General features: G+C 52.9%; 7 protein-coding genes across 7 annotated transcripts; 6 read left to right on the top strand and 1 right to left on the bottom strand.

Annotated features, from left to right (window-relative positions):
- Positions 1–2,400: 2,400 nt before the first annotated feature.
- Positions 2,401–4,184, top strand: J4E87_003270 (uncharacterized protein; the record flags this gene model as incomplete). Its single annotated transcript, XM_049374899.1, has 4 exons — positions 2,401–2,404; positions 2,430–2,980; positions 3,027–3,209; positions 3,258–4,184. The coding sequence occupies 4 exons, from the start codon at positions 2,401–2,403 to the stop codon at positions 4,182–4,184; spliced, it is 1,665 nt and encodes a 554-aa protein (XP_049235890.1).
- Positions 4,185–4,846: 662 nt separating this feature from the next.
- J4E87_003271 (uncharacterized protein) lies at positions 4,847–6,101 on the top strand (the record flags this gene model as incomplete). The annotated part of the gene is made up of 2 exons (XM_049374900.1): positions 4,847–5,416; positions 5,481–6,101. The coding sequence occupies 2 exons, from the start codon at positions 4,847–4,849 to the stop codon at positions 6,099–6,101; spliced, it is 1,191 nt and encodes a 396-aa protein (XP_049235891.1).
- Positions 6,102–7,820: 1,719 nt separating this feature from the next.
- Positions 7,821–11,327, top strand: J4E87_003272 (uncharacterized protein; the record flags this gene model as incomplete). The annotated part of the gene is made up of 3 exons (XM_049374901.1): positions 7,821–9,296; positions 9,346–10,461; positions 10,512–11,327. 3 exons carry the CDS (start codon positions 7,821–7,823, stop codon positions 11,325–11,327), a joined length of 3,408 nt encoding a protein of 1,135 aa, XP_049235892.1.
- A 5,334-nt stretch (positions 11,328–16,661) lies between these two features.
- J4E87_003273 (uncharacterized protein) lies at positions 16,662–18,634 on the top strand (the record flags this gene model as incomplete). The annotated part of the gene is made up of 5 exons (XM_049374902.1): positions 16,662–16,869; positions 16,923–17,725; positions 17,786–17,906; positions 17,961–18,388; positions 18,443–18,634. The coding sequence occupies 5 exons, from the start codon at positions 16,662–16,664 to the stop codon at positions 18,632–18,634; spliced, it is 1,752 nt and encodes a 583-aa protein (XP_049235893.1).
- Positions 18,635–18,773: 139 nt separating this feature from the next.
- On the bottom strand, positions 18,774–19,829 carry J4E87_003274 (uncharacterized protein; the record flags this gene model as incomplete). The annotated part of the gene is made up of 2 exons (XM_049374903.1): positions 18,774–19,408; positions 19,724–19,829. 2 exons carry the CDS (start codon positions 19,827–19,829, stop codon positions 18,774–18,776), a joined length of 741 nt encoding a protein of 246 aa, XP_049235894.1.
- Positions 19,830–20,588: 759 nt separating this feature from the next.
- On the top strand, positions 20,589–21,798 carry J4E87_003275 (uncharacterized protein; the record flags this gene model as incomplete). The annotated part of the gene is made up of 2 exons (XM_049374904.1): positions 20,589–21,190; positions 21,240–21,798. 2 exons carry the CDS (start codon positions 20,589–20,591, stop codon positions 21,796–21,798), a joined length of 1,161 nt encoding a protein of 386 aa, XP_049235895.1.
- A 399-nt stretch (positions 21,799–22,197) lies between these two features.
- Positions 22,198–24,249, top strand: J4E87_003276 (uncharacterized protein; the record flags this gene model as incomplete). The annotated part of the gene is made up of 2 exons (XM_049374905.1): positions 22,198–23,394; positions 23,498–24,249. Coding segments are annotated over 2 exons (1,949 nt in total), but the record flags the coding sequence as incomplete, so codon positions are not given.
- Positions 24,250–24,560: the final 311 nt, after the last annotated feature.

Consider the following 24,560-nt stretch of genomic DNA (forward strand, 5'->3'; position numbering starts at 1 on the left):
CATTACTGAGTGTGCATTGCAGCGAGCCGTGAATTTTCATCAGTGTGAGTGGCTTACACTCATTGCGAGTGGACGCTCATATCCGAGCCCGCTCTGGCTCGGATCCGGACGTTCATATGGAGCCTGCTTTGGCTCGGATCCGAAAGCAGCATTCGACAGTTACTGACAAACTGCCTTATTTAGATTCCGTAGACGTTTATATTTAACCTTGTTTTAGCCCGGATCCGAAGGTGCTTGCTTTGGCTCGGATCCGAAACCAACCATCGACGGCTTTCGATTCGACACATTGCCCGAGTGGACGCCTACCCTTAGACTTGCTTTGACTCGGATCCGAAAGCCGAATTCAACGGCTTTCGACAAACTGCCTCATTTGGACTGCGTAGACGTCTTCGTCTGAGCTTGCTTTGGCTCGGATCCGAATCACATGCCGAATGTAAGCCTTGGCTTCGTCGTACCGCAACCATCGTTCTCGGATCCGAGACCAGCAATCGACGGCTTTCGACGGATCGCCCCATGTAGATTGAGTAGATGCCTATCTTTGAGCTTGGTTTGGCTCGGATCCGAATGCAGCAATCGACAGCTATAGACAAACTCCCTTCTTTGGACTGGGCTAACGTTTATATGCTTGCGTTGTCTCGGATCCGAAGTCATGGCCAAGGGATTGCCACCGCGAGGGTGATTCGGATCCGAAAGCGGTGATCGATGGCTGTTGATAAACTGCCTGATTTGGACTGCGTAGACATCTTCAAGTTGGCTTTGGCCCGGATCCGAAGTGATGGCGAAGGGATTACCTCCACAAGAGTGACTTGGATCCGAAACTAATAATCGACGGCTTTCGACTATTACCTCATTTGCACTGCGCCGACCAAGGAACACATCCTTTCGGATCCGAAACATGAGTCTCAACAAGCTTCGCTACGCCACTACATAGAACTCAAACGCCCTTGATGTGTGCTCGACCGAAGGCATGCGCACATGGTCTAGGCCGTGTAAAGGTGGACGGAGTGATCAGGTACGAGCGGTCGATCGACCTACGAACAGTCAAGAAGCAGACATTGCACGGTCTAAAGGTACGCCAACGCTGAAGGCCCCTCTACTGATGGTTTCCACCGGATTCACAACTGCACGGGTATGTCGCAAGTGTTTTACGCCCCTCTTCCCATGGAGTATTGGTGGAGGGGTAATTGACAAAGCGTTACTCTTTCGCCGACTGAGGAGAGTTGATAGAAGATGGTCTACTTCTCCACTCGCAGTAATTGCGGCGATGGTGTCGTTGAGTACCTCGCGCTAAGCGCGGGTCCTCAAGAGCTCATCCTCACTTCCCACATCACGTATCCGGTACTCACATGTCATGCGCAACATGGAAAACTTGATTGTATTGCTATCCACCTTAGTATACACAGCCCTTTCCACCGGGTATGCGATTGCGCCGTTGCGCGCCTCGATCGCGAAGGCGGTGTTCATTGCGTCGCGGAGGCCGTCGTCGTTGCGTGGCGTGCGCTGTGCGCGGTATGTATGGGACACCGACCAGTTTATTGAATCAGAGATGCCGTCAAAGCGTCCGTTATGTAACAAGGTGTGTGTGCCGGACGCGGAAGTCATGCAACCACATCCAAATCTACCAATGAACCACTTGAGCCCCCGAAAGGAAGAGTTCAAAGGCGGATGAGGAGAGCTGCTCAGCTGATACACGCTAGGCTTTCATCATCTGGCGGGTTTGTTAGTATTGGCGCAAGGGAAATTCGCGACAGCAGGGTGACTTACGTGTTATAAACTGGAGGGATAGCGAGAGGAACTGGGTGTGGGCGCTGGAAACCTTTTGAAGCTTCTGCAGCTTGGTCTGGGCGGACGCTAACCTTTGTGAGGCTAGTGGCGGGTGGGGCTTGGCGTGTTTTCGAGATTTGGCTGCGCGCTCGTTGGAGATGCCATAATCGCGCTGGTACCTACAAGAGCTCGCTCGCTCGCTTCAATACACTATGAGTCTTGCACGTGCCTCACGAGGTGTGCTGAAACGGGACAACGGCTTGCGCAGCTCCTACGCAGAGATTTCGCGGTTTTGTCGAACACCCCATCACGGGACCACGCCGGGTCGTGTAGGCCTTTGTCGGGGGCATGCATCGCGAGGCTTCGCGACTTCGCAGACACGCAATCAGGATGAAAATCTGCAAAAGACTCTTGATGATTTCAAGGCCACCAGTATGACTTCGTCGACGTATCGAATGCATTTGCTCACAAAGTCGTAGTTCGACCATCCTCATGGAAGGATCTAAATGATGAATGGAATAAAGTCACTCATAGTCCTCCAGGCACGGAAGTTGAGGTCTCCGGTTATATCAGCGCACGGCGAGATGTTAGCAGCAAACTCTCTTTCACGATGCTTCGCCACAAGAACCAAGGAGTATGTGTCCAACTCGTCTCTAAACCTCTAGATAATGAAGCGGATGGACCGGACGCCCATAAGACACTGCGGTTGTTGAAAGAGTGGACTCCCGTCATAGTCCGAGGAAAGCTAGTTGAGCGCAAAGGGGCCAAGACCGACACATTCGCGGGTATGAACCTGCTCGGTACCCAGGAGATCGCTGTGGAGCACGTCCAGCCATTGAACAACATATCGGATGATATCATCATAAAAGATGACACTGTATTTGGCCCAGACCAAAGGCATCTGCAGCTTCGCACAGACTCGAAATTGCGCGACGATCTCTTCCAACGGTCGAAAGCCATGGCTAGAGCAAGACTGCACTTGAACCATTACAATTGGAAGGAGATCGAAACGCCTATACTGTTCAAATCGACTCCTGAAGGCGCAAGAGAGTTTCTCGTGCCGACACGGCAAAAAGGATTGGCATACGCGCTGCCTCAAAGCCCACAGCAATACAAGCAGATACTCATGGCGTCGGGCATCACCAAATACTACCAATTTGCTAGGTGTTTCCGAGATGAGGACCTGAGGGCCGACAGGCAGCCAGAATTCACCCAGGTCAGCACTACTGTGTCTCTAATGAAGACCCCGCTAATTGGAACAGCTTGATATGGAGATGTCTTTCGCTAACGAGGAAGACGTCATGCACGAGACAGAAGCTCTATTGAGAGATCTGTGGTATAAAGTCCTTGGGATAAAGAAGGAGAAGAAGTTTGCGCGAATGACCTATCAGGAGGCAATGGCTGCATATGGATCTGATAAACCAGACCTAAGATTCAAGGCAAAGGTGCGTAGCTGACGCTACCTAGCTGTCTTCTCAAGCTAATGAGTGAAGATTCACACCATCACGAAACACTTGACAGCCGACTTGATCGGCAAGATTACTTCTTTACAAGATCCAGTCGTTGATGCACTCAAGATCCGGATATCTGATGACCCTAAAACAACCCGCAAGTTCGTCGCCGACTTCCTTGACAGCCCGGACGGAAAGGTCTTCCTCGACAACCCTGACGGTCAACCGGGTATCTTCATCGGTGACCTTTCACAGCCCATGCAAGGCCTCGGACCACTGGGCTACCAATACGTGATGGAGGGCCCTGAAGCGCTGGCCGTGGAAAACGGCGACCTTCTTGTCCTCCAGGCACGACCCAATGCGCCCTTCTCGGGCGGCTCAACCATGCTGGGAAACCTGCGTCTTGCTCTCCACAAAGCAGCCATAGCAAAGGGACTGATTGAAGCACCTAAGATGACCAAGTTCGTCTGGATCACGGATTTCCCGTTGTTTACCCCGTCAAGCGACAGCGAACCGGGCCAAGGTGGCTCAGCTGGCTTCTCATCAACGCACCACCCGTTCACCGCACCGAAGACCCCCGAAGACGTCGACTTGCTACTCACTTCGCCTTCATCTGCGGTAGCAGCACACTACGACATTGTGGTCAACGGCGTTGAGCTCGGCGGCGGCAGTCGCCGTATCCACTCCGCCGCGATGCAAGAGTTTATCTTCAAGGACATTCTCAAAATGAAGCCCGAACGCGTAGAGGACTTCAGACATCTGCTTGATGTGTTGAGGAGCGGCTGCCCGCCTCATGCGGGTATCGCACTGGGATGGGATCGGTTGATGGCTGTCATGTGCAACAGGGATAGCGTGAGGGATGTCATTGCCTTCCCGAAGAGTGGGAGAGGGGAGGATCAATTGGTCAAGAGTCCGAATCGCATGACGGAGGAGCAGTTGGAGACGTATCACTTGAAGTTGAGGGAGTAGGTTGGAAAGGGAGGATTAGAGTGTACGATAAAGCTGTTGTGTGTATATTATCATCGTAGGTACCATGAGTAGACTCCCATGATTGGCAGTATTAATCGCATAAGTGGTGTGACTTTGCTCGTACCTTGTCGCATGTAGGTCAGGAAGCCGCTGATGTCCAGCAATCACGACTGATCAACGGCCATAGTACATACGTACCCTGACAATGACCCCTTGTCTGGCCAGGAAGGCTGCAGGGTGAAGATCACTGAAACGCAGTCATACACTGAAGCAGTATGACGAGCTGACGATCATGGCGAACAACCAACGTCGAACCCGTTACACGACATTACTCTTGGCGCTTATCTCGGACCAAAATCCCTTCTGTGGAACTATTGGCAGATTCGTCATGCTTTGGAGCGACGTTGCGCGCGAGATAGATGCATGTTAGCACTTTACCCTGCTTCCTATCATGCTGTGTTTGCGGTTAAATCCGTGAATGAATCACAACCCATGGATGAGCTGTGCAGCTCATTTGACCGATCGCTACCCTCAGAGCCATATAAAAGCGTGCCTTAGCTCCCACTAGTCGCGTAACAAAGTATACAGTGTCCTTTGGCTGCATTGGATACCTAGGTGACTGCATCATCACGTGCATCATCGACCCTCTTTCCACGTGCATCATGGCGGAATCCACGTACCAGATCCCAGAAGAGTACCAGTCACAGCTGAAATATGTGGAGTCGAAAGACAGCCGTACCGATGCCGAGATTCTGGATTCCTTGACGAAGCATGCACCCATGACGTCCGAGAAGAACATTTGGACGTTCTGGCATGCCGGCGTACAGCAGATGCCAACATGGACACAGCGCAACATCATCAACTGGGTGCGACTTCACGGCCCTGAGTGGACGATTCGCGTGCTCGACACGGTACCAGACTCGCCAAATCACGCGTTAACCTGGATATCGACCGACCTTCTCCCGGAGACCTTCGTGAAGGGTACGATGACGGGGCCGTACGTAGGTCCTCATAGCGCCGACTTCCTGCGTGGCGCAGCACTGTACACGTATGGTGGCGTCTGGATGGACGTCGGATGCATCGTGTTCCGCAACCTCGACAAAGTCTGCTGGGACCAGCTTGGGGACGACAACAACCCGTTTACAGTCGCTGCGCCACTGGTGTATGGGCAGTTCATGGCGAATCATGTCGTTGCCTCCCGAAAAGGCGACGAGTTCATCAAGAACTGGCGCGTTATACCCACTCAGCCATGATTCACCAGACTGACTGTGAAACAGGCACCTGATCTTCCTGGAGCTCTGGAAGGGACGTACCGACTTTACTGGCGTGGTGCAGTCGCCTCTTATCAGCTTCATCAAGCAGATGAATAGCAAGGATCTTCAAGACTCCGGATTTAAATGGGAGTGGAAAGTTGACGAACAGACTCTCATCGGTTACATTGGGCAGTGCCTCGCCTGGATACGCTTGACGTGGCTGCAAGAACCCAACGGCGGTTTCGATGGCGTCACCTACTGGGCTGAGAAGGTCTTGCTGTGGCATGCGCTATCTGAAGACTTTCCTGCTGAGAACACTCTTGGCTTCGATATTAGCGCAGACTTTCTCAAGCTTTTGGCCATGAGCGTGGATGCTGACGAGTCCGACGCGGTATACGAGAAGGCGAAGAAGGCCACGTGGGGGATGTTGACGCAGAGTGTGATGCAGAAGATCACACATGGCAAAGGGCTGGGCGAAACGATTCATATTGGCACGTTGCTGGACCTTCCGGAGAATGAGGGTATCGATGCTGCGCCTGGTACGTTGGCAGGACTACTGCGATATGGCAGCGTGCATCTCGAGCAGACGAGAGACATGCCGTATATCAAGGCCCCTGCGGTGGATCCCGAGTTCATTCTTCACAAGGGATTACTGGAGGCGTGAAATGGACATCCGTCGAGACAGTGCTTTGAGATCCGGGCGGTCGAAAACCAAAACCCTTTGTCGTATAATCTGAAGGTCTTTTGTTCAAGTTGCAGCCTTGACAAGGCGAGATGGGCGCAGTGCGAAGCATAGCCGTCCAGGCTTCCGCAATCAAACTTGAAATCAGGCATGCGCGAGGACGAGCTTCCAGCTGTCAGGTCGCAAGCGGCGAATAGTCTGTGCGCCCACATATGACATCATCTCTCTCTCCTTTGATGACATGTCCCAACCTCCTCGGGTGTATCCTTGCGTCTCCTTTCTACTTCGCCTCCGACCATCTAGATTAACAATTTCCTTGCGAAAAGCAGTCGCCGGATCCCAATGAGTCGAACCTCGGCAGCCCCGTGTTCGAAGATAATGCGCCACAGGTTCAGCCATAATGCTCTTCTAGCTTCGATGACTGTCATCCTAATGCGCACGCCCAGAACACGCTTCTCATCGTCGCTGTCATTCTTGCCCCGCTGAGATTACTGAGCGGAGGGTGTGACGAGATGCGCACGACATAAGACCGAACAGGCGCTTTCCAAGACAAGGCAGAATCTGATGAGCGCAGTTGGTCAATTGTGATTGGACGTCATGTCAAGTTAGCCTGAGGCGGCAAAGCATGTCTCGACGGAGACATGGAACTTGTATCGGGCATATGCCCTCGGATGAGACCTTCCAAAGCATGTTCAAGAGATTCAGACGGCGATGTGCGATGCAGAGTTCTATCGGCCTTATCGATCATGCCTTCGGGGGTCTTGTTCAAAGTGCCCATGGGTGGCGAGTCTCTACAAGGGCTATCGACAAGGTCCTATACGTCTACGTTCCTGTTACCTCGAAGCGACACGAGCAGAAGGCTGAATACCTGAACTCATGATGACAGCCCCAGGCAGAGATGTTATATAGGTAGGCTGGAGCAGCTGAGAGTCGAATAAGCTAAACCAAAGATGGCTAAGCGACGAGCAAAGCCTCAGTGGCGCTACCGTGGCGCAGGTTAAGCCCTGCTAGCCTCGCCCTGATCTGCACGTTGGACATCGAAGCGACACTCAATCGTGACTTCAGACTTTCGCTTGTTCCTTCTTCTCACCTTGTTTATGTTTCAACAGTCTTTGTGCAGTCGTCCATAGCGATGCGATGGAAGCGGACGCTGAGGGCCTCCGCGCTTCATTGCGCTCGGATGGGGTTTGCACTGCCCCCTTCCAAGACCACCGGACTTCTTGACAGCCGCTCATCTCGCTATGAACGCCGTTAGTGGCCAAAAGCATCAAATCTCGCCTCCTTGGCGACAAGTCTACAGCTCAACCGTCGATGCGACGTGGGAGGAAGGCTGAGTTCTCGGTCATTCTACCAAGTGTTCGATGTGTAGATGTCACCTGGGCCGCGAAGGCAAAAAAACGCCGCGGAATCATCGTTCCTCAGGGGACTACTAGGTGCCAAGCGAGGCTCTGGCGGAGTACGTATCACATCAGGTAGACCAATATCGCGCACCAAGCGCCTGGCAGTCTTGGGGGTGGCCCACACTTACACAGCCCGCTTCAACCTTGAAAGAGTATATGGCAGCTTGAGAGGCTTCAGTCCTCCGCCTTGTTACAATCCAGCTCTTATACTGTTATCACATAGTTTCTATTTCTTTGAACTACGATCATCAACTGCATCTTTCTAGCGGTCTATTTGCATTTACACTATCATACTTCAAATATGGAGTCCGGCAAACTTGCCCCTCCGACACTCCAAATCAACACGCGACAGCGTGCTCTGAGTCAGGCAGACACGGTCACATCACAAACATCAGACCCCTTCCGGACACCAATATCACCAAGCAATGCGTCCACAAGTGGTGCATCGACGGTAGTAGGAGACTACGATGCAGCGTTGCAAAACGAGTTGCGCGCTGAAGCTAAAGCCGACACCAACAATCCCTTCGCCTTCACACCATCACAGCTCAGCAAACTGTTGAACCCCAAATCGCTTCCTGTATATCAAGCATTGGGAGGCATCCACGGTATCGCAGCCGGACTACAATCAGGCATTCATTCCGGTCTGAGTGCCGACGAATCGACAGTTGCGAGACACATTTCCTTCGACGAAGCAACAAATCCACAAACACCTACAAAGGAGAAAGAATCAAGTCGGCCGCCAAGTGACGGAAAGCCCTTCGAGGATCGCATACGCATACACGGACGGAACGTACTACCACCAAAGAAGGTCACCCCTCTATGGAGACTTGTCTGGAACGCCTACAATGACACTGTACTTATTGTTCTTACTGTTGCAGCGGCCATCTCGCTCGCACTCGGACTCTACGAAACTTTTGGTGCGGAACATCCACCGGGATCTCCTACACCTGTGGACTGGGTCGAGGGTTGCGCAATTGTTGTAGCCATCGTCATCGTTGTACTCGTCACCGCCGTGAATGACTGGCAGAAAGAAGCGGCATTCGCAAAGCTCAATGCGAAGAAGGAACAACGCGACATCAAAGTCACACGATCAGGAAAGACCGCTATGATCAGCATCTACGACGTCCTAGCCGGCGACATCATTCACCTGGAGCCTGGCGATGTCATTCCAGTCGACGGAATCTTTGTGGATGGCTCCGACGTCAAGTGCGACGAGTCTTCTGCTACGGGAGAATCAGATGCCATGCGCAAGACACCAGGTGCCGCTGTCATGAAGGCACTTGAGTCCGGTCAGTCTACCAAGGGCCTTGACCCCTTTGTCATCTCCGGTGCAAAGGTTCTCGAGGGCGTCGGTACCTTCATGGCGACATCTGTCGGAGAGAACAGCAGCTTTGGCCGTATCATGATGTCTGTCCGCGTCGAGATCGAGGAGACACCACTACAGGCGAAGCTCGCTAAGCTTGCCATGGCTATCGCTTACCTCGGAACTGCGGCTGCTGGTCTCCTCTTCTTTGTCCTTCTCTTCCGTTTTGTTGGTGGGCTATCTGGTGATACCCGATCTGCATCTCAGAAGGGTTCAGCGTTTATGGATATCCTTATCGTTGCTGTTACCATTATCGTGGTAGCAGTTCCAGAAGGTCTTCCACTAGCAGTCACGTTGGCGTTGGCTTTCGCGACAACCAAGATGCTGAAGGAGAACAACCTTGTCAGGATCCTGCGCGCGTGTGAGACTATGGGCAATGCTACAGCCATTTGCTCAGACAAGACCGGTACTTTGGTAAGTACTTTTTCTCGATTGGACATGAACACATGCTAATACCTCACAGACAACCAACCGAATGACGGTCGTTGCCGGCACTTTCGGCACCACCAGCTTCGTTCACGCGGACACCGCCTCGGAGAAGGACCAAACCATCTCGGCATGGGCATCTAAGGTCTCGGCTGCTGCGAAGCAGCTTCTCATCCAATCCATCGCAATCAACTCTACAGCTTTCGAAGGCCAAGAGGACGGCAAGTCTGTCTTCGTCGGATCCAAGACTGAGACTGCGCTACTTGAGCTCGCCAAGGAACATCTCGGACTCGTCTCGCTGTCAGAGACCCGCGACAGCGAGCAGGTAGTACACATGTTCCCCTTCGACTCGGCCAAGAAGTGCATGGGTGCCGTTGTGAAGCTCCCGAACGGACACTACCGCCTCGTCGTCAAGGGTGCATCTGAGATCCTCCTCAGCTTTGCCTCTGCATTTGCGCACTTCGAGTCACTGGAGACAGAGCCGCTGTCGCAAGAGCACCGCCAAGTACTGACCGAGGCGATCAACTCATACGCGAACCGATCTCTCAGGACTATCGGACTAGTCTACCGCGACTTCGAGCAATGGCCACCGGTCAACGCTACGCTCACTGAGGGTGGCAGTGTCGACTTCGCCTCCCTGCTGCGCGATCTTACATTCTTCGGGCTAGTTGGTATTCAGGACCCCGTTCGCCCTGGTGTGCCCGAGGCTGTTCGCAAGGCACAGAAGGCTGGTGTCACGGTCAGGATGGTTACCGGTGACAACATGCAAACTGCGCGAGCGATCGCGACTGAGTGCCTGATCTATACCGAGGGCGGGTTGGTAATGGAGGGACCAGACTTCCGCCGCCTTACTGAAGAGCAGCTCGATGAGGTACTGCCGCGACTACAGGTGCTGGCCCGCTCATCGCCTGAAGACAAGCGCATCCTCGTTCAGCGTCTCAAGACCCTTGGCGAGATTGTCGCTGTGACTGGTGACGGTACCAACGATGCCCCAGCACTGAAAGCAGCCAACGTCGGCTTCTCCATGGTCTCTGGCACTGAGGTTGCCAAGGAGGCCTCTTCGATCATTCTCATGGACGACAACTTTGCCTCCATCATCACCGCGTTGATGTGGGGTAGGGCTGTTAACGACGCCGTCCAGAAGTTCCTCCAGGTAAGCCATACACCATCTTCCAGTTCATTCCAGCCAGCTAACATGCGTAGTTCCAAATTACTGTCAACATCACCGCCGTGGTTCTCGCATTCGTGACCGCGGTCTACGATGACGAGATGAAGCCAGCCCTCAGAGCCGTACAGCTTCTTTGGGTCAACCTCATCATGGACACCTTCGCCGCCCTCGCCCTCGCTACCGACCCACCGACCGAAAAGATCCTCGACCGCCCACCCCAGGGCAAAGGTCCTCTCATCACAACAACAATGTGGAAGCAAATCATGGGCCAGAACATCTACAAGATCACTGTCATCTTCGTGCTATACTTCGCTGGCGGCGACATCCTTGGCTACGATCTATCCGACCCCAACAAGCAACTCGAGCTCGACACCGTCATCTTCAACGCTTTCGTCTGGATGCAAATCTTCAACATCTTCAACAACAGGCGCCTGGACAACAAGCTGAATGTTCTCGAGGGTGTATTCAGGAACTGGTTCTTCATTGGCATTGTGGTCATGATCATCGGCCTCCAGGTTCTCATCGTCTTTGTCGGTGGACGCGCATTCCAGATCAAGCCCGGAGGTATTGATGGTACACAATGGGCTATCAGCATCGTTGTGGGTTTCGTCTGCATTCCTTGGGCAGTGCTGATCAGGTACTTCCCCGACGAGTGGTTCGCTGCCATCGCGCGTGTTGTCGGCAAGCCTGTCGTCATCGTGTACCGATGGTGCTGCACGGGTATGAGCAAGATCAAGGCCTTGTTCACCTTCAGGAAGAAGAAGAGTGAGGAGAGCGAGGCTGAGGCTGGCGCCGCGCCGGCAATCGTCGTGGTCGGTGATGACGCGAGCGTAGCTGAGAACAGGAAATGAACGTAATGATTGGATGGAGGCATTAGACTGCGCACTTGTACAACACTTAGTTTAGATGAGACACGATACCCTAGAATTTGACGCTTTTGATTTTTGATCAACGATTTCGTGGGTAAGCAACCATCAAAGTGAAGCTAGAGTGACAATGAACAACACATGGCCATTTTACATCGTTCCGTGCTCTCCGATCCAGAAGTTCTCGTCTCTATGCTGCTCAAAGTCGAAGTCGCCCAATGTCAGCAGGTTCGGCGTGGCCACAGTGTCGACTGTACGAGCGACAGCGCGTTCATCCTGACCATATGAGCAAACGAGATAACATTGGTGGGACCACTTACTGGGTTTGCCTCGTTTCCGGCTTGTACAGCTTGCGTCACTTGAGATGCTTCGTCACCCTCAAAAGCCTCCGCAATCGTGTTTCGAAAGACATACTCGATGAAGTCGTGTTTCTCGGGCAGCTCTTTCGCTTGTGCAGCGTTGAGCAAAGTTATGTACAGCTGCCCACCAAGAGCCTCCCAGATATATAGGTGTCCTTTTCCTCCGTCGAGCTCGTCGATAAAACTCTTGAACACATCGGGAGGGGTATCATTCTTGCTGTGTATCGCATACTCTTGCTCGGTTGTTGCAGTCGCGATCGGTGTCTCACCACTGGATGACAAAGTCCGATTCAAAGTGGCAGTAGAGCTCTTGCTAAGTTCGATATTTGCTGGTAGTTGATTCCCACGATGTTCAGTCGTTCTCGACGAAACCACGTCATTCGGCGGAATATGGTGGTCATCTCCAGATGCGGTTTCGGGATGCACGATTGTCGATGCAGGTATTCTGGGCGGCTTTGGCTTTTCTGATAGCGACCTTTGTCCAGCCTGCGCTACACTGACAGCTCGTCTTTGCTCTGCAAAATTCTCTAGCTCTTCTTCTGGCACCCCACCGTCGTTGATACCAATCCACTTGATGAAGTCGTGGGTTTCCGAAACCTCTTTTGCTTGCGTGGCTGTCATTTTCGCAACGTACATATAACTTCCGATATAGTCCCATCTAACCAGTGAGTTCTCGACCCCGTCAAGTGTGTCGATCAACGCTTTAAACTTCTCCCAAGGCGTGTGGTGCTCGCTAGCGATATGATACCACTGTACAGCGTCAACACTGGAATCTCGTCTTTCCTCTGCGAACTCCTCTAGCTCTTCTTCCGGCACTCCGCCCGTGTTGAGACCGATCCATTCAATCCAGTCATGCGTATCAGCTATCTCTGCTGCTTGCGTACTGTTGAGCATGGTGGCGTACATATAGCTGCCAATAGCGTCGAATCTGGCTAAGAATCCCTCACCTCCGTCAAGGGTGTCAATGAAGGTTTTGAAACTTGTCCAAGGCGTGCCATGTTTGGTTGCAATCATGTACTCTCGTTTGAGATCAGCTGCGGATGTCGGCGTCTCTCTACTAGATGACGATGTCTGGTTCGAAGTAACGGTAGAACTCGCGCTCTGTGTCGTGGAGGTCATGTCTGTGGTCGACTGCAGAGAGGTGGTCTGTGCGGTAGAAGTTGCCTTTGTACTCTGCGTCGAGGCTGTTTCGGTAGGCTTGTCTGTCCCAATAGGTTGCGCTGTCTGAGTCAGGCTAGAGCTTAGTCGCAACACTTCAAGAGTGGCGCGACCTCAGACCTGTGGCGTCGTTGGGGGCGATACAACCCGATACAGACAGGTCTCAGCTCTTTGCAAATCGAGCAAGCAGAGCCTGGAAAGGCACTTGTTCAAGCTCGCTAAAGCTGCCCAATTAACCTTTCAACAAGGTTGCTCTTCAGGTTAACCGTACTGAACTCCCGGATTTGGTAAACAACGAAGCTAAAGCCCCAATATCAGTTAAGGTTAGCATGCCAGAGATGCGGATAGAGCGGGTGTTTTGTGGTGAGCATTTCACAAGTAAGGTTGAAGAGTAAGAGAGTAGACGCTACGAAAGAAGGTAAGATACATAGGACGCAGTAGAGACCACGGCACTTACAAATAAAATAGAGTGTGGGTCGAAGTGTGAAGGTTACCCGCTGCAAGTCGAGGCGAACTTGTCTAGCATTCGGGCTCAACGGTGCTAGAGGAGGGAGTCGCGACAGGGAGCGATGTGCGAGACGCAGAGGGCTTTTGGATCGCACTAACTGCGGCAATGTACTTCGTCTAATCCAGGGGTAGGGGTGTGTGTTCAGCGATTCGAGGAAGGAGCTTTGTACCAACAAGCACCGTGCGTATTGCTGCAGCCGCCTCCAGCTTCTCCCAAGTCAATTGGTCGTGTTGGCAGGGATCAATATGCAGTATGACGTATTGCAGAGTTAGCACAGCCTCACTGCTTAAATCCACTATGCCTTCACCTGTCTTACCCATACGCAAGGAGTTACTTAGAAGAGAGAGAGAAGAATCGCATCTCCAGACGTTACCCAACGTCTGACAACAATCTGGATCGACGGAATCAACAAACCTCAGGCTGCCCATAAAGCAAATTTCGACAACATTCAGAGGCAGGATATGGACACGGCAAAGGTCCAAGGATGAGTGGGCGATCTTACGCATTGCTCTACGTGTCTGGTGCGCGGTTAACATCACGTCTTACACAAAACGAAGGTGCTTGTTGAAGCAGTCTGCAGACGACGAAGGTTTTACGTACACCCCAATCCTCATACGTCTAAACTTGCTCTTGTGCCTTACTCAGAAGCCATGTCTCTATCTTCTCTGCAGCAAGTTCATCGTGACATTGAGCTAATGTAGAATAATCCTCATCTATCCAGCCAGGTGTACCTCCGGTGAGAAGGACTTCACCGAACCTTCTGCAAGACCCAAAGTCTAGTAGAATTGGGTTGTCATTGGTGTCAAGAGCGATGTTTGAGGGATTGAGATCGTTGTGCGCAAGTCCAAGAGAATGAAGGTGTTTCAGAGCCGAACGAATACCGCACATGCAAGCCTCTATATCGAGAGGCTGTGGGACATCCTCGTGACGGTATTGCAAAATGACACTGTACTTATCCAGAGCAATACCGGTAACACGACTGCGATTGACAGTGCAACCATGGAACCTGATTATGTCCGGATGAGGATTCTGTTCGAGGAACTGTAAGACCTCTGCTTCTCCGAGTAACAGCTGAGACAGAAGATTTGTCTTCGCTTCGTTATCCAGACACAATATCTTGGGTGGCTTGATGTTGATGTAGGACTTGACCCGGGTCTCTTCTGGTACTATGGAAAGACTGGTAGTCTTCAGCGGATATATCTTTTCGTCGGGGACTTGTTGCAAAAGTCGATTCAGATCCTCAACAGTCAGATCGTATTTTCTCATCTCCGTTGTCTGACCGAACCATGCTCTCTCGTCATCATCGATGTACGCGAAGGTGCATCGTATGAATGCGCCCGTCTCAATGTCTTCGACTTCGCAAAGGTGTTTCAAATCTCGTTCTGAGCGGATGTTGGCGCTGGTGCATGAGTCAACGCTCATGGTTCGCTTTTATCGAAGTAGACGCAGGTCGGAGGTGGAGATTGGAGACGCAGGACGCAGGAAGCGCAACGCAGCACGGAGATGCGGGACGGAGACGTAAATTGGAGGTGGGGAATAGATACGGAGTGAAGTCATCGCACACGTAGAACCTTCGAAGTATCAGTTAGCCAAAGCTGAAGGGGAACGCGAAGTACTTTAAGAAGTCGTTGGGACCAGCGTCGCTCGGTGTGAGTGTTGGTCGTTGTTGGCGTTCCCCACGGGTATTTTACGGCATATCAGGTGATGAGGGCACTGTTTCAAACCTGGAAGCCTCGAAGCTGCTCATTGGCTGGCTATATCAACAATGCAACAAAGGCAACGGAGCCCCAGCATCCAGCCCACTGACCCGGAGTCACTCTTCGATGTCAGGTCAACATTTGGCACGTGACTATATATGCTACTCAACAGAACCTCGCCTTTAGTCGCGGAAAGATGGGGCGAAGGCTCTTGAACGTACCATAAAGCCCCAACCTGTGCGATGGAAAGGATGATGCGTATGAGAAAGCAGGAAGGCGCTGGGATGCATACTGCTGAGCCACTGACGTGCACTCGGGCTAGCGTACCGCTGCACTCAATCTGCAGCATCGCACGACAGTGCTGTCCTCGGTCTTGCGTGTCTCAGTTCCAGAATGTCGTTATAATCCTGGATGTAACTTAGCGATGAGGTGGCGTTGGAGCATGTGAACGGGAAGCTGTGCACTCTCGACGATGGCGATGGCATCGGAGGTCGGCAAGTGCATGACGTCGCTGCTGACCTCATCGTGATTGGCTGCATCCTCAGCCAACGGGCCCGAACGCTTCAACCCACAATCTATGTGGCCATTTCCGCGCCGTCAGCTCTACACGCCCGCTCTACCCCACGGCCAAATCTCGCTCATCCAATCGTCACGGAAATAAAAGTCGGAACCGACTCATCGATCGCGTCCCGTGACTGACCTGGCGACAAAGGCTCCGATCTTACCGCAGCGCCGCAGCGCCGTGCTCCTTCGCACCATGTGAACGCCGAGGGAAGAGCATTTAGGCAAAATGCAAACGATGCGCTAACATCCCGCTGTGGAGTCTCCACACTCATGGGCTGCCAGCTCGAAGAGGCGGGGGCTGGCGGCATGGGCGTCCGCGGACCGGCAGATACGCGCTGTTAATTTATACGACGCGCGGTGGCTGCTCGGTATGCCTCTGGATATGCAAGCTTGACAACAAAGCTTGTTACTCTACCAGAAATTCGGATCTGAATGGCATTCATCTTGAGCAGGTCATCGCAAGATAGAGGCATCAGGTTGAAAAGGCGGTCGGTCTCGTGCCAGCTCCAACACGTAACGATCTCACAAAACCGTCGATTCAGCCGTGATTGCTCAGCATCTGTGCGCCCAAACGCGTTCTCCCCGCGTCGCCTCCACCCTCCGCGACTCTTGTCAATAGTGCGCCCGGCCGTCAGTGGCTTCTAGCCTGCTTCCTCGCGGGACGTTACAAGCAATGGAGCGCCAATGCCAGGACAGCCACCAATGCTTGAATCGCTGCCGCAGCCCGAAATAAGCGTTGGTGCCATGGAGCTTAACCGTCTCTTTATCCGCCATGGGAAAGCTTCGCAACATCAACCACTCAGCGTGTAGGCCCGTTACCCGAGACAATGGTATGCTGACTTGGGTGGCCGCCCGAGCGAAATGGAAATGCATATGTAGGACTGCATTCCCCATGTCTTCCCTGATCTTGGGATTCAACTGTCAAGGGCTTCGCGAAGAGCTTACTGACTAACCCTGCACTTTCGTGCTTCGTCCCATTCTTTGACGATCCTTACTTCGATCTTTCACTTACGAACGCACTCGAATCGTCATCATGGCTCCAGTCGGTGGTGGTGCCGGTGACTTTGAGGTGGCCGCTCTGGCTCGCCGTCAAGCGCTCGCAGGTGCATCGGGACCCATGGCCCTGGTCAAAAACGCCAGAGTGTTTGGTATCGCATGCTTTGCCTGCCTGGGTGGACTGTTGTATGGTTACAACCAGGGTGTCTTCTCCGGTGTTCTGACCATGCCCTCCTTCAAGGAACGTGAGTAACATCCCATCACTACAGCTACACGCAGGTTACTTATAGATCCTCAGACATGGGCGACTACATCGCGGATCAAGAAACACTTGAATGGAACTCCTCCAAGCAGGGCTGGCTCGTATCCATCCTCGAACTCGGTGCCTGGTTCGGAACAATGTACTCTGGATTCATCGCTGAGATCCTCTCTCGTAAATACGCCATTCTCGTCAGCGTCGCCGTCTTCATGGTCGGTGTCGTCGTTCAATGCACTGCTTCCGCCGGTCAAGGCCACAATGCCATTCTCGGTGGCCGTTTCGTTACCGGTATGGGTGTCGGTGCCCTGTCCATGATTGTCCCCATGTACAACGCCGAGATCGCACCTCCCGAAGTCCGAGGTGCGCTTGTGGGTCTTCAGCAATTGAGCATTACCCTGGGTATCATGATCAGTTTCTGGATCGACTACGGCACCAACTACATCGGTGGCACCGGGAGAGACGGACAGAAGGAGGCTGCTTGGCTTCTTCCTCTCGCTCTGCAACTGGCTCCCGCTGTGCTTCTCGGTGCTGGTATGATCTTCATGCCTTTCTCTCCCCGTTGGCTCGTCCATCACGGCCGTGAGGCAGAGGCGCGCCGTGTACTCGCCAATCTTCGTAGCCTCCCCCAGGAGCACGAACTCATCGAGCTTGAGTACGCTGAGATCCGCGCACAAAGTCTGTTCGAGAAGAAGTCGCTGGCTGAGCGATTCCCCCATCTTCAGGACATGAGCGCGTTGTCGGTCTTCAAGCTGCAATTCGTCGCTATTGGCAGTCTCTTCACTACTAGGGGCATGTTCAAGCGTGTCCTGATCTCCACGCTCACCATGTTCTTCCAACAATGGGTAAGTGGCTACCTGCGAACCTCATATAACATATGAACTGACTGATGAATCAACATTTAGACGGGTATCAACGCCATCCTGTACTATGCTCCAAGCATCTTCCAAGACCTTGGGCTATCGGGCAACTCGATCAATCTCCTCGCCACAGGTGTCGTTGGTATTGTCATGTTCCTCGCAACAAGTAAGTTCTCACCGTAACTAACCACTTGACGTCCTCGCGCTAACGGGTTCTCAGTCCCTGCGGTCATGTACGTCGACAAACTGGGTCGTAAACCCGTACTCGTCAGCGGTGCCATCGGCATGGCAGCCTGCCACTTCATCATCGCCGGTATCTCTGCCAGCTACGAGGACAGCTGGGCCAGCCACCAGGGTGCTGGTTGGGCTGCCTGTGTCTTCGTGTGGCTCTTCGTCATCTTCTTCGGCTACTCATGGGGTCCATGTGCTTGGATCGTCATTGCGGAGATTTGGCCCATGTCCAACCGTCCGTATGGTATTGCGCTTGGTGCTTCGTCTAACTGGATGAACAACTTCATAGTCGGCCAGGTTACCCCGGATATGCTTACGCATCTTCGTTATGGCACCTACATCTTCTTCGGTATCTTCACCGCTATGGGCGCTGCGTTCATCTTCTTCTTCTTCCCTGAGACCAAGGGTGTTTCTCTCGTAAGTTCCCATTTCACCTCTTGCATGCAAAGCTTTTGCTAACGACCCTCCCAGGAAGAAATGGACACCCTCTTTGGCTCCGCCGGTACCGCAGAGCGCGAGAAGGAGCGCTGGGCCGAGGTTCACCGCGAAGTCGGACTTACCGACCTCCTCGCGCGCTCTGGCCTCGTGCATGATGACGGCGTCGCCGACTTCCACAAGAGCAGCATGGAGAAGGAGAAGCCCGAGGTTCTCGAGCAGGCATGATTCATGCTTCTGTAGACCTGTTGAAACGAGTAAACTAGTTGGGTGGAGGGCTATCGAGAACAGACGACTTGTATATATTCTTTCGCTTAGCAAATCGTTCTATCTTGACATATTGGATCGCAAGCCTCAAGGTTAATATTCACTCTGACATGAAATCTCTCCTCCTCGTAGTTTGCCTTGCGACCTTGGCCTCACCCCCACCACGCCTCGCAACAGTTGTGACCACCGGTTTCCTCGGCACCTCCTTCCTCGCCCCAACACCCCGCTTCCCGTTCTCCCGCTCTACTCTCTCCCTCTCCGCTTCCTCAACAGTCTGCTCCTTGATTCTCATAGCGACCTCTTCCCACACGCCCGGCACACCCGTCTTCATCGTGTACAACCGCCCTTCTTTAACGTAGAACTTGAAACGCGGCTCACTCATGACTTCCAGCATGCGCTTGAAGATACCCTTTTCCCTCTGCCTCTTAACCCACGCTTCGCTCTTCGGTAACTCGATGTTCGCTAAACGCAGTTTTTTGGGCGGCAAAGCGCGGAGCTCGTGCAGGAAAGCGGTGGTGTGTTTGCGGAAGGGGAAGATTCGCAGCGTCACAAATTCGAGTTTTGTGTTTGCAGTCGCGGCGGTGTTTTGACGGAGGCTCCTGGCGAAACGGAGGAGTTCGGGCCGGGAGCGGCGGGCGTACTTGGCGGTGGTGGGGATTTGGAGGAAGACTTGGTGGACGAAGGGGGCGGTTAGGTAGGCGAGGGTTAGGGTGGGGATGGTGCCGAGGATGCCGACTGGGGGGTGTTAGATGTCGGGTGTGAGTTTCGGGTGTTGGGGTGTTGGGAAGGGGGTGTGGGTGAGGGGGTAGGATGTAGATGAGGAAATGTAATGCCGCCACCACGTGATGAGTGCTGTTTCGGACCCGCGCAAGATGGGTCGGACAAATCAGGGACGTAGAAGATATATGCCCACGTATGATGAGGCCAGATCCAGAGCGCATCGATATGACGAGAGAGGGGAATTGGTTCGGTGCATTTGGTAAGAAAAGTGGTGTAGATGAAGAGGTTCGGGTCATGACAGTTCAACAGGCATTAACAAAGTCCACTCACCAGTTATAGCCTGCATCTTCCTCACTCTCTCATCAGGCTGATTCTCATTGTTCCATAATGGAGGCACACCGAAGACGAGAGTTGTGCCGAATTGCAACAAAGCCATTGCTTTCCAGAAGGATATCCATGTCGTTCGGGCGTCGCCCGCATCGTAGATCAGCAGTCTTGACGCATACACTGGACATTCTCGTTAACGATGGTTGCTCCCTGTTTGTCGTCCGACTACGACAGAGCTGTTACATACTCTTCTCATTCTCTTTTCCGACTGGTTCGGGTGCCGACTTAGGCTTCTTTCCCCTTTGTAATGGTAATGTGGGATCTCTGCGTATTGTGGTGAATTTTCGTTGGCAACTCCGGCAGATGAATCCATTGAGGCGAGCTTGAGCGACGAATCGTGTGCCTCTAAGTGTGGGCGCTGTGCTTCGAAAAGCGGCCGCAAAGGCGAGCAGCCGTGGCTGCATGCTGTCTGCAGCCAACGGCCGTGAAGAAAATTGCACGCGTGTGTGGGCTTCGTCAGGCCTCGATGCGCTCGATCCCTTCGCTGCGCGACCGCGAGGTGTGGCCGCGGGATGTCTGACTTAGCAGGAGGCTTACTCAGCGACGAAGCCGTACGGACGTGTAGGGGCGTGGATGGGCTGCAATGGTGCTTGTCGAAATGTCACGGTGTCACGTGCGATGATCGGCTTGCGGCGGCAACTCTAGCCGAAGCGGGTCAAGCTCATGTGCGGAGAGATGCCACGGTTCCCTCGACGAGCTGCAAGCGGCCCACTCAACGACCGGCGCCGTCATGCTCCTTTCTCGGTCGTGAGCTATCTTGTGCAGTGTTTCAACTTTGTCGAAGTTCTTCATGTGACCAGTCGCGAGCATGTTGTTCGCATTCGCGCTGCTGTCGCTCGTTTCCTTCTTGTCCCTCGGATACGCCTACCAGGGCCTCAGCGACCACACACTCAAGCACCTGCCGGGACCAGGCGATGACTTCGACATAAAGAAAGGCTCTTTGCTGGCGCCGATCTTGGTTCCCAGAGTCTCTGGGACGGAAGGCAATGTTGCCGTGCGCCAACATTTCCTAGACTTCTTCAAGTCGCAATTGCCAGAATGGAGGCTGGAAATGCACAACTCGACGTCGACGACGCCCGTGAGCAAGGGCAAGGAGGTCCCTTTCGTGAACATCATTGCGACACGCGATCCGCCGGGTAGCTCCGAGGGGGATGTCTCGAGATTGGCTCTCGTGGCCCACTACGACAGCAAGTACACGCCGACTGGCTTCATTGGGGCGACCGACAGCGCGGCCCCTTGCGCCATGATCCTGCATATAGCGCGCAGCATCGATGCGGCGCTGACGAGGAAATGGACGGCGGCCGACCCCGACGACTTCGACGTGGAGCACAAGGGTGTGCAGATACTGTTGCTGGACGGCGAGGAGGCGTTCAAGAGCTGGACCGACAGCGACAGTCTCTACGGCGCGCGGTATGCTTCACCTCATCTTTCTTGGCGATCGGTTACTGACGAACAGCAGAGCCCTCGCTGAAGACTGGGAGTCGACTTTCCACGTCGCATCATCGATATACCGCACCCCGCTCGACTCGATCGACCTATTCCTGCTACTTGATCTCCTCGGCTCCAAGGGTCCAAAGGTCCCCTCATACTTCAAGACCACCCACTGGGCATACAAGCACATGGCGACTGCCGAGGCACGCCTGCGCAAGCTAGGCTTAATGAAGTCGTCCCCAAACCACGAGTCGAAGATGGCAAAGCGCGAGAACAAGAAGCCTCGCGACGAGCGTCCTTTCCTGCCCGACGCGAACAAAGGAAATGATCAGTTCATGGGCGGCTTCGTGCAGGACGATCACGTTCCGTTCATGGCGCGCGGCGTTGAGATCTTACACATGATCCCTACGCCCTTCCCGCATGTATGGCACACGATTGAAGACGACGGAGAGCACTTGGATATGGATACAGTCGAAGACTGGACGAAGCTGGTCATGGCCTTCACTGCAGAGTGGATGGAGCTAGAGGGCTTTTTCGACTTCAAGGCAGAGAAGCGGAAGCAGGATGGCGAGAAGTCGGAACTGTAAGCATCTTCCCATCAATTGTATTGCATGTAAGTTAACGCACCGTAGTGAGACACCCTAGACCCTACGAATGAATTGTTTCGAATGTATAATCGAGCTGTGCAGCGCATTGTGACACTTTTTGAACGACTCGACACCACGCTTGGTGATGCTTACAGAGACAAAGCCAAGTCATGTTCACAAAGCAGACCTTTCGCATGTCTTTGACCCGTGACTCGTTAAAGACACTTTTCGGCCAATACACGTGATCTCTTGAAGTTGTATTCGTAGCAATGTCTCGAGCATCACTTCCGCACTTATCTCACGCTGTATGCGCTTCTAGTAACCAATGCTCGTTTTCTGGAATACTAGCATTTACCCATTTAGAAACATTCCACTGAACACTACCCAACCGCCACCACGATGCCAAAAGGCAAAGCCAAGAAGCGTAACCTACGACCGTACCACGGCTCTGCAGAGCCGTATGAGACTCACCAAGGCTCATCACACAGACGTGGCGGTACGCACAAAGTACGCGATGAAAACAAGACTGACTCCGTCTACGACAACTTGAACTACAAAGAGCTAGTCGAAACAGCAAAGGAGCGCAGTATCTACCGCAAGGATATGAAGAAGGTTGAGATGGCTTGGGCCCTGAAGCACGACGACGAGAACAAAAAGCGTGCTGAACAGGACGCACGTGTTGCGCGGCAAAGGAAGTTGGAGGAGGCGAAGAAGGAAGAGGAGAGAAAGGCTGCAGAGAAGAAGGCACAGCTCATTGCTAAGCAAAAGAAAAGAAGAGAGAAAGAGGAGAGGAGAGAGCGTGACGAAAGCGTCAGTGACGACACTGTGAGTGATCCCGACACTGAAGACGGTGAAAATGCAGGAGACGAGTATAATCGCGAGAGATTCGGAGAGGCGCTCAGTGAGGAGTCATGGGACAGCAGCTCTTCAGAGTCAAGTGCTGCATCCGTAAACCAGATCTACGAGCCTGGATGCAGACTTCGCCTTTTTGAATGGCCAAACCAAACCATGCCGTCCGTCAAACCTGGAGGTTGGGATTACAAAAGATGGTGTCCGCTGCCCCTGCCCTGTCCTGTACCGTATGCACCTTTAAAGATCACTACGATGTATAGCAAGCAAAAGCTCGTGTTGCCAGGAGCGAAGTATCCACCAAGCGTCACCCCAGACTTCGTTCCCATTCTCAACCCCTTGGTCCGATCCGGGGCGCGTAACGGTCATCTTCTTGGCTCGCTCCGCAAAGCCATTATCGAAAGAGGGACTGATTGGGCTCAACGCACGCTCATTCAGGGCTGCAATGGACATATGTACTTCCACCTCGGCTCCAGGAACGAAACGAAAATCCTAGCCGATACATACAACAAGTGGTATCTCGAAAACAGGAAGCTGCTGCGCGTCAAAGGGAAAGGCAATGGCGATCCTAGTGATCGCGCTGCACGCCATGCGCAACGGCAGAGGAATAAGGCGAAGATGACGGCGGAGGTGTATGAGGCGTCGCAGTACAGACCGTTGGCTATGTGCTATGTGCCTGCGTACCTGGAGTATGGTGAGCTGGTTCGAGATGGGATGGGGAGGAAGAGTCTGGAGAATTTGTTCTTCGTCAGGTTTCCCGGGTGCGATGTACCGCATTATTACTTCTGGGCGAGGGAGGGGGGGGTGGAGGGATCCTACGGTGGTGAATCCGAAGTGGAGTGCTCAACAGTGGAAAGAGAAGGGCACTATGGGCATGGAAGAGAACGGGAAGAAAGGGGAAGGATCGAGAAGAAGTCGGCCTGCTGGAACGCAGTTGGTGCGCGTCCGCAAGTCATCGATTGACCTTCCACCATCTCCGCCTTTCTCGAATCCAACAACCATCACCGAAACCATCGCACTGGTCGAACACCAAATCTACCGCGACGGCCTTTCCGGAACCCTCGCCCGCTACAAACAGAAGTGGGCTGCAAATGGGAAACAACGTGCCTGGCAGACCTTCGCCGCAGCATTACCAAAGCTATGGCCTAGCGGCGAGATACCAAGCGTGCCACCCGTACATAGCGAACCGGGCGTGAAGCTGTCGGTGAAGTTAGCTACTATCGATTGCATGAAGGAATATGGCGAAACGCCGTTTAGTCCGTTGAATGGGACTGAGGCGTGGACGAGAGATGATGGTAGGGTTTGGGATGTTGTTGAGGTTGATGTCGAGGAAGAGCTCGTGCCACCTGTCGCTTCGACCGAAGAAGACGACGAGAAAGACAGCGCTGAGGGTGAGGATGGAGAAGAAGAGACTAGTGGTTCTATGGAAGACGATGGCAACGATGCAGACGATGAGGCGTTGTATCGCCGTGATAGCGTGGTGTCTGTTATGGGCTTTACCATGTCAGATTCAGTTGTGGCATGGCTGGAACGTGTCGAGGATGATTTTACAGTGTCGCCTACGCTAAGCGAACCGCTTGATAAAGAGACAGAGCTACGAGAGTTAGAATCAAGGCACCTGCGTTGTAGCAACAACTCAGGCGATAGTTTAGCAGTCGTGAACAGCTTGTACTTATTCTACTACACAGTATAGAAAGATCTTAAAGCATAAGTAAGTAGACATAGAGTAGTGTAAATCGCAAAGTAGCTAAAGTTAATATCTTAGTTAGGTAAAACTATATTAGAGAAGGCTAATTAGTACCTTAAGTATAATTTAATATTATTTTTATAGTAAAATAGTCTTAAAAAAATAATAAAAGATATTAAAAGATACTTAAAGACTTTAAGCTACTCTCTTATATAGTTACTATATA

This window comes from Alternaria ethzedia, assembly GCF_023757985.1.
Source record: "Alternaria ethzedia strain BMP 0044 chromosome Unknown scaffold_5, whole genome shotgun sequence".
Classification (NCBI taxonomy): Eukaryota; Fungi; Ascomycota; class Dothideomycetes; order Pleosporales; family Pleosporaceae; genus Alternaria; species Alternaria ethzedia.